Source organism: Poecile atricapillus, chromosome W (genome assembly GCF_030490865.1).
Source record: "Poecile atricapillus isolate bPoeAtr1 chromosome W, bPoeAtr1.hap1, whole genome shotgun sequence".
NCBI lineage: Eukaryota > Metazoa > Chordata > Aves > Passeriformes > Paridae > Poecile > Poecile atricapillus.
In genome coordinates this window covers 57,998,094-58,010,657 of record NC_081288.1, presented here as the reverse complement: position 1 = coordinate 58,010,657, position 12,564 = coordinate 57,998,094, and the positions used below count along the sequence as shown (strand labels likewise).

General features: G+C 46.8%; 1 protein-coding gene across 1 annotated transcript; it reads right to left on the bottom strand.

Annotated features, from left to right (window-relative positions):
• Positions 1-4,853: 4,853 nt before the first annotated feature.
• Positions 4,854-9,870, bottom strand: LOC131592043 (serine/threonine-protein kinase pim-3). The gene is made up of 6 exons (XM_058863288.1): positions 9,312-9,870; positions 8,854-8,963; positions 8,658-8,708; positions 8,002-8,365; positions 6,600-6,776; positions 4,854-6,445 (listed from the first exon to the last, which is right to left on the bottom strand). The coding sequence occupies exons 1-6, from the start codon at positions 9,391-9,393 to the stop codon at positions 6,261-6,263; spliced, it is 969 nt and encodes a 322-aa protein (XP_058719271.1). The 5' UTR covers positions 9,394-9,870; the 3' UTR covers positions 4,854-6,260.
• Between the last annotated feature and the right edge of the window lie 2,694 nt (positions 9,871-12,564).

Genomic DNA, 12,564 nt, shown 5'->3' with positions numbered 1-12,564 from the left:
CTAGCCTTACAGATATAAAACTCATCCTTACCACAACTTAATCTGCCTTCTTGTGGATTAAGTTTTTTATCCATTTATATCTGCCCAGACAATAGACAAATTTCTCTCTGCAAAACAGTGGTCTCTTACATTTTTCTATTATATATTATATATATTATATATTCTATATTATTTATATTTCAAGGCTTTTGATATTACTTAGACATTATAAACAAACAAACAAACAAATAAACTACCCTCCTCTTCCCCTCCCCTCTCTCCACCCCAAAATCTTTGCATGGAGTCCAAACACAGGCGTATTTCCCACAGGTAATGGACATCTTTCCTTAGGATGATCTTGAAAGAGACTGTTCCCTTTCATGACTCTATTAGGCTTGGAAGCTTCTGGAAAAACAATAAATTATGGGGAATCACCATTCCAATCTTTTATAACATATGCTTGTTAACATTTTTATACATTTTAATTCAAATAGACTGATATTTGATGCTTATATTTTCCTGTCTTAAAAGCAAGGAAGCAGAAAAGGGGAGAAACTTCAACCCTGAAACCAGGCCATTCATAATTACGAGAGTAAGTTTCTCAAGCAAAACTTTTTTTTTTTTATTTCTACAAAAGAGCATTTTTTTCAGTAACACTAACATACAAAAAAAATTCCACCTAGCTACTACACAGACAATTATTCATAAAATAATAAAACATTTGCTTCAGGAGTATGTCCATAATAGAGCAAAATACCAAATATTTCAATTTTCAGTATAATTTTCTGTAATCTTTGTGTAATTCTAACTGAAGCCTTAAAGTGACTGCTGAGTCAGTTATAATAAAAAGGAATAATTTTGATCCACAAGTTACTTTTCTGACTATGACTTAATTCTAATTTTGATGTTTAACACAGTCTTACCTGAGAAACAGTGCAAGTCAAAGTATGCATCTCACTAATTCTCTTAGTGGACTAGTATAAGCAGCTTTTTACATAATGGTTTGTGTGGTCAATTAGCAGAGTATTAGCTATAATAGATAACGTTCTTACTAAGACCATATTAATTAGAGCTTAAACATAGCTAATCTGAGACCTATATTGAATTTATATTATTATGTAAACAGAATGTTTCCGTAGGCAAGTAATTTCCTTCATAGCATTGTAAGGAAAAGGAAATCCTTGCATCTGAGATACAAACATGCTGATTTTATCAGAGTATTGCAAACCACTTAGTGTTTCTTAAAACTTGACTGTGCCAGGCTGTATTACAAATAATAATTTCAAGCAGTAAAGGACACAAAGATTGAATACCTTTTAAATTTATTGGAAGAGAACGGCAAGCTAAGAAAATGTCTGCAAGTATTTAATGGATGTATGTTTCTGCTCCTCATTTTGCCTTGAGTTACACCACAGTTCTGGTGTTCTCTAGTCACTTCTCTTCATCAAAGAAAGAGCTGGTATGTCTATGTGAACACATTTTTTAGTTGTAACATGAATTCACCTGTTATGAGACAAACTTTCTCTGAAAATAATTAGGAATCCTGTCTTATACACATTTAATTTAATTTTTAGTTGCATGGATTTGTGGCCTCCTTATCATTTTGTTTAGCAATTCTGCAACATAACCAAAGCTTACTATGTCTCTGGTAAATCAGCTACGTGAAGGAACGCTGTAGGCAAAAGCATATTAAATTTTTAAATCACAGATAACCATGAAACTAAGTAATTGCAAATTTACAAGTAGAGAAAATTTTGGACAGCATCAAAAACTGTAGTGCCATGAAACTAAAACACTGCTACCTTGACTTCTGCTACAAATTAGCAGAAGAATTCTACAAGAAGAACTCTAAAAAAGTGGAATCACTGCTGTTAGTAGAAAAAATTCCACTAACAGTAGGCTGATATGGCCACAACATTCTGTTGTCTAGTTACACCACTGAGAATTATTGCCCATCTACATACCAGAAGACAAGTGCTTCTCATGGTTACTGAAATGAAGTGGAAGAATGAGGGCTAATATGGTTGTGAATGCTCGCACCAAGAGTCGTGTAGGTAGGTGACTGAAGGCACACCAGGCAGGTTAGCACTATAACATCAGATGCAGATTTGACAACCTTTTGAATACATACTCCCCTCTCCCATTTTTATTGGGAAGTTATTTTTGCATTTGTAGTGATTTAAATTTTTTCATTTTTAGTGAAATATCCCTTCAAGCATTATGGGATAATTAGGTATCAACCATACTCACTCATATCTAAAAATATAATCTAGCAGTGCTTTAAAATCTCCCCAATTTATGCATCATTATTTTTGGAACATGTACTTTAATTTCACCAACAGAGGTCACTAAACCACTGAGAGAGAACCATAAGTGTTTGGTGGGAACAGACCCTAGTCAACCTTCCTAACATCCTCTGATAGTGATTTTCAAAGGGGTTCTTGTTCAGCTGCTTTAGCAAATATAAGCTCAGTTAACAAAAAGAGAAAAAAAAATAAGACACTGTATACTTATACACTCAGGGAAAAGAGCTTTATTAGGGCTATGAATTATGCAAAACACTACACTGTTAAAGATATTTCAGTATTAGAATATATTTAAAATACCTATTATGAAGCCAGTAGCATACCTACATGCATAGGTATGAGTATTGTTAAATCAATTTTTCAAGGTTAAAACAGGCCCTGATTTAAACAATAGTGTTTTAAATGACCTGCTGAATTTTATTTTTCAAGCTTTGTGCTGTTAAAAACCAGCCTAGTGGGGAGAGAGTATGAAAAGGAGGATCCCGGAGAAATAACATTTAATGATATTAATACCAGATAGAAGCACAGGAGAAACCAAGAGCTGTCATAGACTTGCTCATTTTGGCAGAAACACTCAGCTAATGGAACTATATTAACACATCATTTTCCAACTTTCAACTGTAATGAAAAGCTATTTTTACAAATCATTACTTTTGGTACATGGTGTTTCAGCCACATGGCTTCTATTAGTGTACAGGGGAGTTTCACAAGCAAAGCTGCCTGTGCAGCACTGAAAGTGCACCTTTTATGTTGAGCTAATCCCAGGAGGGAGTCAGCACTCGTGCCAGTGTCCTTTTGACCTTTATCCTTTTAATGCATTTTGCCGCAGTAGCAAAAGGTGAAAACCTAGTTTTTATGTTTCAAAACAGAGCGTTTCTACGCTGATTCTCAGTGAAGCTAAGGAAAGTAACAGCTCTTGTGGAAATGTTGAAAGTCCCTAGCTCAGCAATCAACAATAGCTTTACAAATGTGTTTTTAGAATCGCTTTTCTGGTAGCCCTTTGAAGCTCACCCATAGGGCCCTGCTGCCATCCCTCTGAACAGCTGTGAACATGTGAAGTCACTGGAGTGGAAGATGTTAATTACTGTCAGCTACTGGAATTTCTCCAGGGACCTCTTGTGGTTAGAAACGTTTCCCTAAAGAAGTACACTAGGTGCTGGGATCCTCTCTTCTTAAGAAAAAGGAATTTCTCATTCTAAAGTGAAACTCTAAATATTCACTTTTAAGTGTTCTTCTCATAAGACAGTGTGATTTTTTCTATGCAATCTTAACTGAAGAATCTTTTATTTCTGTGAATAGAGTTCCAACAAAAGGGAACTGAACTTTTCAGGGACTAGGTTTAGCACATATACAGATTTTCATTAAAACCTGGGGAAACATGTCTAAAACAAGGAAGGAACAAAATCAGAAAACATAAGAAACAAATTGATGGACAGAATTCCTAACTGTGGTTAAGGCTTTTTTTTCATCGATGAGTAATTTAAGTTTTCTTTTTGTGGCCAAGAAAAGTCAACACACCTTCCCTCTGTGCCATCAGAAAACTGCACAGACAAAAAATGGTCTTTTTTCTTCCGCTTTACCTCCTGCCATTCATCGGCATTTTGAGTCTAAACTAGTTAGCATCAGGAGCCTGATGTGATGCCAGCGAGATATTACCCACAGGGAACCAAAATAATAGCAGATGAGCTAGCAGAAAGATCCCCAGAAAGGGAAATAACATAAAACCAAGATTCTAAGCCTAGCCCTTTACTGTGACAACTACAAAGCACCTTTAATGACTGAACACATCCTTAAATATACCTCGTAGATCCCTCTGCAGTAGTTAAACCTTGTAATCACTACCACCCCCGCAACAAGACCAAGCCAGGTCAGTCTCTGGCTGGAGAGAAATCAGGATGAAATCGTTAATCTGCAGGATTTGACTCCCAACGTGTGAAGATGAATGCCGAGGACATTTCTCTTGTCCTTTGCTGCAGTGAGAATGGCACATGCTCCCCCGTATCATACTCTATCAAGTGACACACCAGACTTTGATAATCTAAGGGAGTTGAAGGAAAACAGTCACCCTGATCTCCCAAGAATGCTGTCCCTTTCCCGTAAGGGCACAGAAGTCCTCATCCACGCCCAGAAGGAAAGTGCAAGTGGGAAGAAGGAAACTGAATGTAATGGAAAGTAAACATATCAACTGTGAAAACTACAGGAACCAGCAGCAGCTACAGAATTCCTTCCTTGTTATACCTAAGGACAAGTACACTGATATTCAGTGTTTACAGAGGTAAAAGTCCCACAATTACAGGGCCTATTCCCTTTTATGTAGGCTATTAGTGCTGTTGAATTGTACTCCTTCCCCAGTCCAACAATAAATGCAGTGATTGAGTAGATAGAGCTCAGATGAGGGATTGCTTAATTCTTTCAAAATGGCCACTGCTTAATGGCACAGACCATCTCCTAACCCTGGCTCAGCTGCTGCAGGCCTTTAACAAGGCTTGAGACACTAACAGAGCGTGTTCCTCAGCTCATCACAAGGAACAGTGAAGATAAAAGTAAATACACAAACACAGAACTTGTTATATACAAAAAGTTTAATTGAAATACCTGTATAAAAAATATGATCTCCATACATTTCACACCGTTAAACAGAAGAAAAAATCCAAATCCAAGCTGCATAAATGCAACCAGATCACAGAAACACAGCTATTAAAATAAATTAAGGTTTATGACTCTGCCACTCTACCTTCCAGAGCCAATGCACGGAGACTGTACAATGTCAATAATTTAAAACCCTTCCAAACAGCATTACTTTACACTTCTGGTACAGTAATACCAGACAAAAGGCATACTGACTAACTTTAAAAAATCATTCTATTTCCCTTAAATTAGACTTTGTACAACAATTTCCCATCTTCCAACAAAAAACTGGTAAGGTCAGAAATTTTTTTTTTTTATTTTTTTTTGTAACCAAAAGTTGACAGGAATGCAGAAAAAAAGTGCCATGGGCAAACCACTAGAATTCCCATGGGGAGAAGGAGGGGAAAGCACAGTGTTGAATAACTCTAACCAAATAAATTAACCAAATAAATAGCCACAGTTGAAAACTGTGGGAGGTCTTCTAAATTCCAAACAATAAATAACTGTATAGTACACGGGAAAAACCGAGTTTACATAAACACATTATACAGGTATGGAAAAAAAAAAAAGTAGAAGTCCTTGAATATTGCATTGATTGTGCATTCAACATGCCCATACATACTTTAAGACTCGCAGGGTGACAAAAGGCCGGGGGGGAGTTGAGAAAGGGGCTTCTCATGCCCAATGGTAGAGATGATAAAAGGAAACATGAATAAATGTTTCTGATAAAGAAGCTGATATACCTGTTCATATTTCTGTGCAGGCTATAGGAAATATTTTGAGCAGCAGAGGTGGGCTGGATTTGTAAAGGGCAGGGGCGCAGGAGTGAAATGTCTGTGTTCAAGTATTCCATCACCAGTGGATGGGACTACTTCATTCAATCACCGAACAGGTTCTCCAATGCATCATAGGAGCTGCTTCCCCCAGCACCGAGTCTAAAGGAAGCAAATTCCTATAATGAACTGGATCTTCTTTGGACATAGACAGCTCAAAAAAGAAAGTCCCACTGAAGCAGCTTTCAAAAAGGCACTCAAAAGCAAATAAAATCTAGTCCAGGCTCTATGAGAGCAAAAAAGTTTACCATGTATTCAAGAGGTCACTGCTTTCTTAATAAGGTCAGTCTTTGACTAAGTACTGGCCTGCAACTCCCAAACATCAGCGTTTCCAAAGGAAATCTCTCATTCCAAAGCAGAAACCAGCAAAGGGGGAAAACAAAATCAAGTCCCTCAGACAAAGATTCAACTACAGAATAATGAATGCATTTTTCTAGCCCCTCCTATGTATTGGCAGCAGCACTGTGGTCTTTCTGCTTGAAGCTCCCCCTCCCAGTGCGAGGTCCTTAGTAATTCACAGACTCTCATTACTTGAACTTGTGCTAGATACATCAGTATCAAGGGTCCGTAGCCTTATGTCACAGTCCTCAGACTTCACTACATCAGATTTGTGCATCCATTGATGGTCAAAAATCTGGTCAAGTGTTGGTCTGTCTGAAGGCCTCAGTGAAAGGCACCATTTGATCAGTTGTTGACATTCTGTAACAAAACAAGAAAGCCATATTAGATTAAGAAAGTAAAAAAAAAAGATAATCCTCAGTAACAAAAATCCACCCACACAAGCTCACACGTGCAAGACTATTAAAAAAAATCCACAAAACTAGAAAACCCATTAGATTTCTATAGAACTTACCAGGTGAAATTCTTCTCCTGAAGTATAATCGTCCCCTCAAGATTTCTTCATCTTGCTCAAAAGGGATGTCCCCACAAACCATGTCATACAGCAGAACTCCCAGAGACCATACTGTTGCTGACCGCCCATGGTATCTGTGGTATCTGATCCACTCTGGAGGGCTGTATACTCTCGTTCCTGAAAGCAGAAAAAACCCACAATTGAAGATTTAAAGTGTTTCCCTTGACATTTAGGAATTAAAAAAAAAAAAGCAAGAACAAAAAAACCCAAAAAAAAACAAACCCAAAAAACTAAACTGCTTAAAATTTTTCACAAGCCAAAGTCATTAGCAGTGTAATTTCAGGTCATCTGCAGAGTTACACCATCAACAGACTTGGCCCATCCGGTTGTTCTATTTTGTTGCAAGGAATAACACAGCCCCATCAGCTGACTGTTTACTGAGGCAAGCTCCCTTTCACTGACCACGTGGCGTCTGCAGCATCACACCAAAAATAGACACAAAAGGACAAAGGGGGCTGGCAGGGAGGAGGGAAGGGCGACAAGAAGGTGAAACTCAGGTCTGCCCGCATTACACGGGGCTAATCTGCTTTATCCAATTCCACAGAGCAATAAACAAAATAGGGCCGCTTACGATTCCTGCGTTTTTAAGGCCCCCCCCCCCCCCGGGCTTTTATGCGGCAGCTTTTCCCAACCCGCCCCCCTCCACTCCTCCAGTGCCCGAGGGCTCCTTGGATACCAAACAAAAAGGGGAATTCGTGATGCCGAGGGTCACGTGCGGTGGGGCTTCGGGTTTCACAACAAACAGATGTGAGTGCGGCAGCTGGGGGCGGGGGGAGCGAGACCCCGTGTTACATCAGTCATACTCCTCGCACCGGGGGAAATACTCCCCTCTGGTCACATGCCGGCTTATGTTCAGCTTTCCCACCTCTAAAGCATCGACCCTAGCCGCTATAGCAACTCATTCTGAGAGAGTGCATTTGTCCCCATAGCTTTAAAATCTGCAATGCGGGATTTCCAGGACACTGGCAGAATGGGAGCGGGGGAGGTACCACTCCGAGTTAAAAAAAAAGCCGCATATAAAAACTGCATATCCACACATGGAAACATCCGACACTGGCAAAACCTCCATGTAAACAGATCGCCCTCTAGGAAAAAAACCCCGCTTTTTCCAAGACAGGGAAACATAAACTGCTGCGTCACTGCCTGGAATCGCTTCTTTCCTGCGCAACTGAACACCCCTAAGCGGCTTCGGGTCCACAGGTTTCCATTACCGATAGATCTGATATGAACCCCCGTGTCAGGGGTTCTGCTTGTTGTGACTGGTCACTGGAAAGGGGCTAAGCAGCAGCTCTAGGGAGGGCGTCACCCCGGGAGGGGCACGGGAAGGGTGGGGGGCACGTACCGTCGAAATCGGTATAGACTGTGTCCTTGAGGAGGGCCCCCGAGCCAAAATCAATGAGCTTCAGCTCGCCTGTACGGAGGTCAACCAGCAGGTTCTCGTCCTTGATGTCCCGGTGCACCACACCGCAGCCGTAGCAGTGGCGCACCGCCTCCAGCACCTGCCGGAAGAACCCGCGGGCCGTCTCCTCGTCCAGGGCACCTTTCTCCGTGATGAAGTCGAACAGGTCCTTCACCAGCTCAGGCCGCTCCATGATGATCAGGTACCCGTCGGGCCGCTCGTACCAGTCCAGAAGCTTGATGACCCCTCTGAAGCCGGAGCCCACCTTCTTGAGAAGGACGATCTCCAGGGGTACCATGATGCCGCTCTGGGCAGAAAAAGGGGTGCGGGTCAGCGGGGGGTGGCGCGGCCCGGGGCACCCCTTCGACTGGAGGGAGGGAGGCGGGGAGGGCGTGCAGGGCGGGGAGGAGGGCGCGGCCGGCGGGCCCCCTCTGCCGCTGCCGCAGTCCGAGGGGCGGGCGCGGCGCTGCGGCGGCGAACCCCCGCCAAATTCCCTCCCGACGCAGAGGCCGCGCCAGCGGGGCGGGCCCCGCCGCCCACACAATGGCCCCGCCGCGCAGAGCCCCGCGGCACCCCCGGAGTCCCCCCCGGGTACTTACAATCGTGCCCCACTCGGTCACCCGCTCCTTCACCACATGCTTCACGGCGACCTGCGGAGCGCGGAGAACGGAGGCGCCGTGAGCGGCGGGGCGGGCTCAGCCTGCGCCCCGCCGCCGAGGGCCGGGCCGGCCGCGCCCGCCGCTTCCCGCGCCACGCTCCCGCCCGCCGCCCCCGCCCGGGCGCCCCGCGCCTCACCGGCAGCCCGTCGGCGATCCTGCTCCCCGCGTACACGGTGCCGAAGCCCCCGCTGCCCAGCACGGAGCCCACTTGGTAGACTTTATCAAACGGCTCCTTCTCCACTTTCACTGCGGAAACAAGAGGGAAAACCCCGCATTAATATCCTCAGCCGCGGTGCGCCCGAATAATAATAACACTGGTAATAATAACAAAAAAAATTTAAAAAAAGAGCCCCCACAAACGCTTTGCCCAATGGACCCGGACTGTGTGCATTGCCCTGATTCTGACCAAGGCTTTACTAAAAAAAAAAAAAAAATAAAAAAATTCTTCAATTAAGAAAAAAAAAAGAAAAAAAAGCAAGAATAGAATAAACGCAGCTCCGGGAGGTGCGAGACGCCGACCCCGACACCCCAGTAACGCAGGGCGGGTCTGCGCCCTCCGGCGCGGCGCTGCCAGGGGACACCCGAGCCCCGTACCTGGCTGGAGGATCTTCACCGGCAAGTGGTCCATGCTAGGGCTGCAGATGTGCGCCAGCGAGCCGAACTTGGAGAGCAACATCTTCCGAGGGAGGGAAAACGTCGAGTTAGCTCCCCGCGGCAGCTCCGCCGGCGTCCTCTTGGCTCGGCGCGGCTCTCCTCTCTCCGGAGCCGGCGGAGGGCGGCGAGCCGCCGAAAGTGTCTATGTGGCTCCTTCTTCGGCCGGGAGCGGGAACGCACGGAGTCCTTGGGGGTCCGTCCCCGCCGGCAGCAGTCCAGGCGTCGGTAGCACAAAGTCCTCCGGAGAAACGCAGTCAGAGAACGCGCCGCTCCCGCGTTCCTTCTTCCACCCAGCGAAAGCCGCTCGAGGCGCAGGCAAGCGCAGGCAAAACTATAGCCCTCCGCGGAGGCAGACGAGTCCGGGGTCTTCGGATCCACGCGTGGAGCCCGCCCCTGCGGGGGCCGCGGCGGCAGGAGCGGGCTGGGCGCCGCAGTGGAGCCGTGGCGCGCGGAGGACAGACCGCGCCGCCGCCGAGCTGCCCGCGCGCTTCTGAGCCGGCGGCGCCGCCGAGCCGTCTCTTAACTCCCAATATTTTGGTGCGGGCAGAGTGCGGCGAGCGCGCCGAGAATATCCCTCCGCGGGGGAGGGGGGAACACCTCTCCCTGCCGCCCCCGCCGCCCCCTCCCCTCTGCGCCGGAGCCCCTGCGGGGCGGCGGCCACGACTGCAGCGCCCTGTCCCACCCCACAGCACGGGCGGGCACGGGGAGGGCGGGGGGCTGGGAACTATTTGTTCTGTAGTAACCGGCGCGTAGAGTTACACACCGTCTGAGAGGAACGCATCACACATTAGCGGCAAAAAAAAAAAAAAAAAAAAAAAAAAAAAAAAAAGGGCGGGGGGAGATTCTCCCGTGTGCGTTAACGCCGCCGTGCGGCCAATCGCCGGGCGCCCTTTCAAAGGGCTCCCGCTGCTGCCCAATGAGGAGAGCCCTCATTTGCATGCGGCGGCGCGCGGCCAGGCGGCGGCAGGGCGGGAATGCCGCGGCGCGCCGGGCCCGCCCCGCCCCGGGCTGCGGAAAGGTCGCTCCGAGCCGCCGCGTCGGGGGCTGCGCGGGGGCGGGGCGCCAGCAGCGCTTGGGCACGGTGGGCCGGGGGTCTGTGGAGCCCGTCTCGGGAGCCGGCAGCCCCGGCACGTTGATCGGTGCCCGCTCGTTTTGCCAGCCGGGACTCCCCGGTGAGCACGCGGATCGCTCCCTCGCCCTCAGCGGCGATTCCTCCTCTTCCTCCTCCCCAGCGCTGCCCCTTCGCCTCGGCGCACGTCGGCCCCGTGCCAGCTCGGGGGGACGCCGGCGCCTGCCCTCCGCGCCTGCCTCTGTCAGTCACCTCCCCTGTGCGGAAGCCCCGCGGGGCCGTGCGGCGCGACGGCGGGCGCCGGAGTCCTGGCGGCGCAGCTCGGCAGAGCTGAGCGCTTCCCGCCCCGCTAGGCGCCACGCCGGGAGAGGGCACGGAGCCGCTCCATTTCCCGGCGCTACCACTGCCCAACCCGCCCCGCCCCGCAGGGGGCGCTGCACCAACGGGAATGGGGGCGCGTCCCGTCCGAGCGGGCTCGATGGGGTCCCTGTGCTCTGAGGCTGCGGCCGCGCCGGTCACCGCGGTCCGGGCTCCGGCCTTTTCTGAAGGGGCACCGAGACAGTTAGGAGCGCCCGGGCGGAGGGAGAATCCTGAGGGCATCCGGGAGATCTTGCCGAGTGTCTCACCAGCAAAGCTGTGGGCCGCTACTTTAGAAATTAATGAGCGCGCTGCTAGGTGGGCAACAGCACCTTAACAACTGTTCCAGCAGCCACTTAGAGCCCAGCGCAGATGCCAGGCAAGGCTGGCGCTCGGGCGGGGAGCGCCCCGCCGTTTGCAGACAGCTTGGCGGCCGTCCCTCCGCGCCCCGTCACCGCCGCCCCGTCACCCCCCGGGCCAGGTGCGTGGCCGGGAAAAGCTGCGGAGCTGGAGGGACCGGTGCTCAGCGGGGATCCCTGACGTGAGGGTGTTTTTGGCAGCCCCTCCCACCCTGAGCTCTCGGGGACAGCCTAGCAGTTGGCATTGTCTGATAATAGTAGTGCTGTAATCTCGGGCAGTCGTGCCCATAAACAAAGCAAGGGCTTCTAGGGAGAGGTAATATCTTTTATTAGATTAGACCAGCTGATGTAAAGGTCAAGTTTGCAGGCGCAGTTTCAACCCTTCATGTCGCAGAATGTATTTTTTGAAGATAGATCAGTTGGGCTATAAAAGTTACTACTTCTCATACAGACCAACTTGCAGAGGCTCCAAAATAAACCATTGAGTTTATTGAGTAGCTGAGGAATAATTTAGGACGTTTCATGTTTTTTGTTTTGTTTTGTTTTGTTTTTCCTTAAAGCTAATGTTTGGGATTTATGAGATAAAGCAATAAAAAAGCTGATTTGATTTGGTTTGGTTTGGTTTTGCTTTTTCTTTATTATTATTTTTTTTAAATTTGTGTTAGACCCTGCCTTTTGGCTGTCTCAAGTCACATTAATAAAAGTTAATATGTGTAACAGTGTAAGTGCTAATTATTTAGGGAATTAACACTGCAAGTTGTTACTAATTCCTGCTTTTTTTACATGACCAGGCATGAAAAATCATGCATGTATCACTGGTCTGCAAATGTAAAAAACATCAGTCATTCCAACTATATTTAGAATTGCTTAAATTCATCTCTGTGTGTGGCCAATGTATAGTAAATCAGTGATACACTAGCCTTGAACCTGTTCAGGAAATACTACAGTTCCTTCTAAGTCCTGTTGCATTTAAGCTACATCTTCAGCTGTGTCAGCTGTAAAAAAAAAAACCCATGACATACCTTTCCACATCTATATTTGTAGCAAAATGGTAATCTAAAAATTCTGGGATCAATCCTGGTATTGATGTAACTCCCAATCTGATTTGTATTTTCACACCAGTATGAAAGGGAGGTTATTTTACATTTTACATTAAAGAAAACAAGGTAGTTACTGTCAGAAAAAAAAAAAAAAAGGTGATAAGGGGGTATTTTTCTTCATTCACTTAATTTTGGCAGACAGACATTTAATTTGTATACAGCTACAAGCACTCTTGGTTTGACAGAATTACAGATGGATCCCAGACATGGAATTTACCCTGTCTTTACATACAAGCCTTTCATGGGTTTGTGGTACTCCTTTTGATCTGGCTTGGAACATGCAGTTCAGTGGTCCTGAACAATTATAG

Coding starts and splice junctions, on each gene's coding strand:
- LOC131592043 (XM_058863288.1), bottom strand. CDS start 9,393: ATGTTGCTCTCCAAGTTCGGCTCGCTGGCGCACATCTGCAGCCCTAGC. Junction 8,366..8,657: donor TGACCGAGTGGGGCACGATT/GTAAGTACCCGG, acceptor TTTTCTGCCCAG/AGCGGCATCATGGTACCCCT. Junction 6,446..6,599: donor CAGGAGAAGAATTTCACCTG/GTAAGTTCTATA, acceptor GTTTTGTTACAG/AATGTCAACAACTGATCAAA.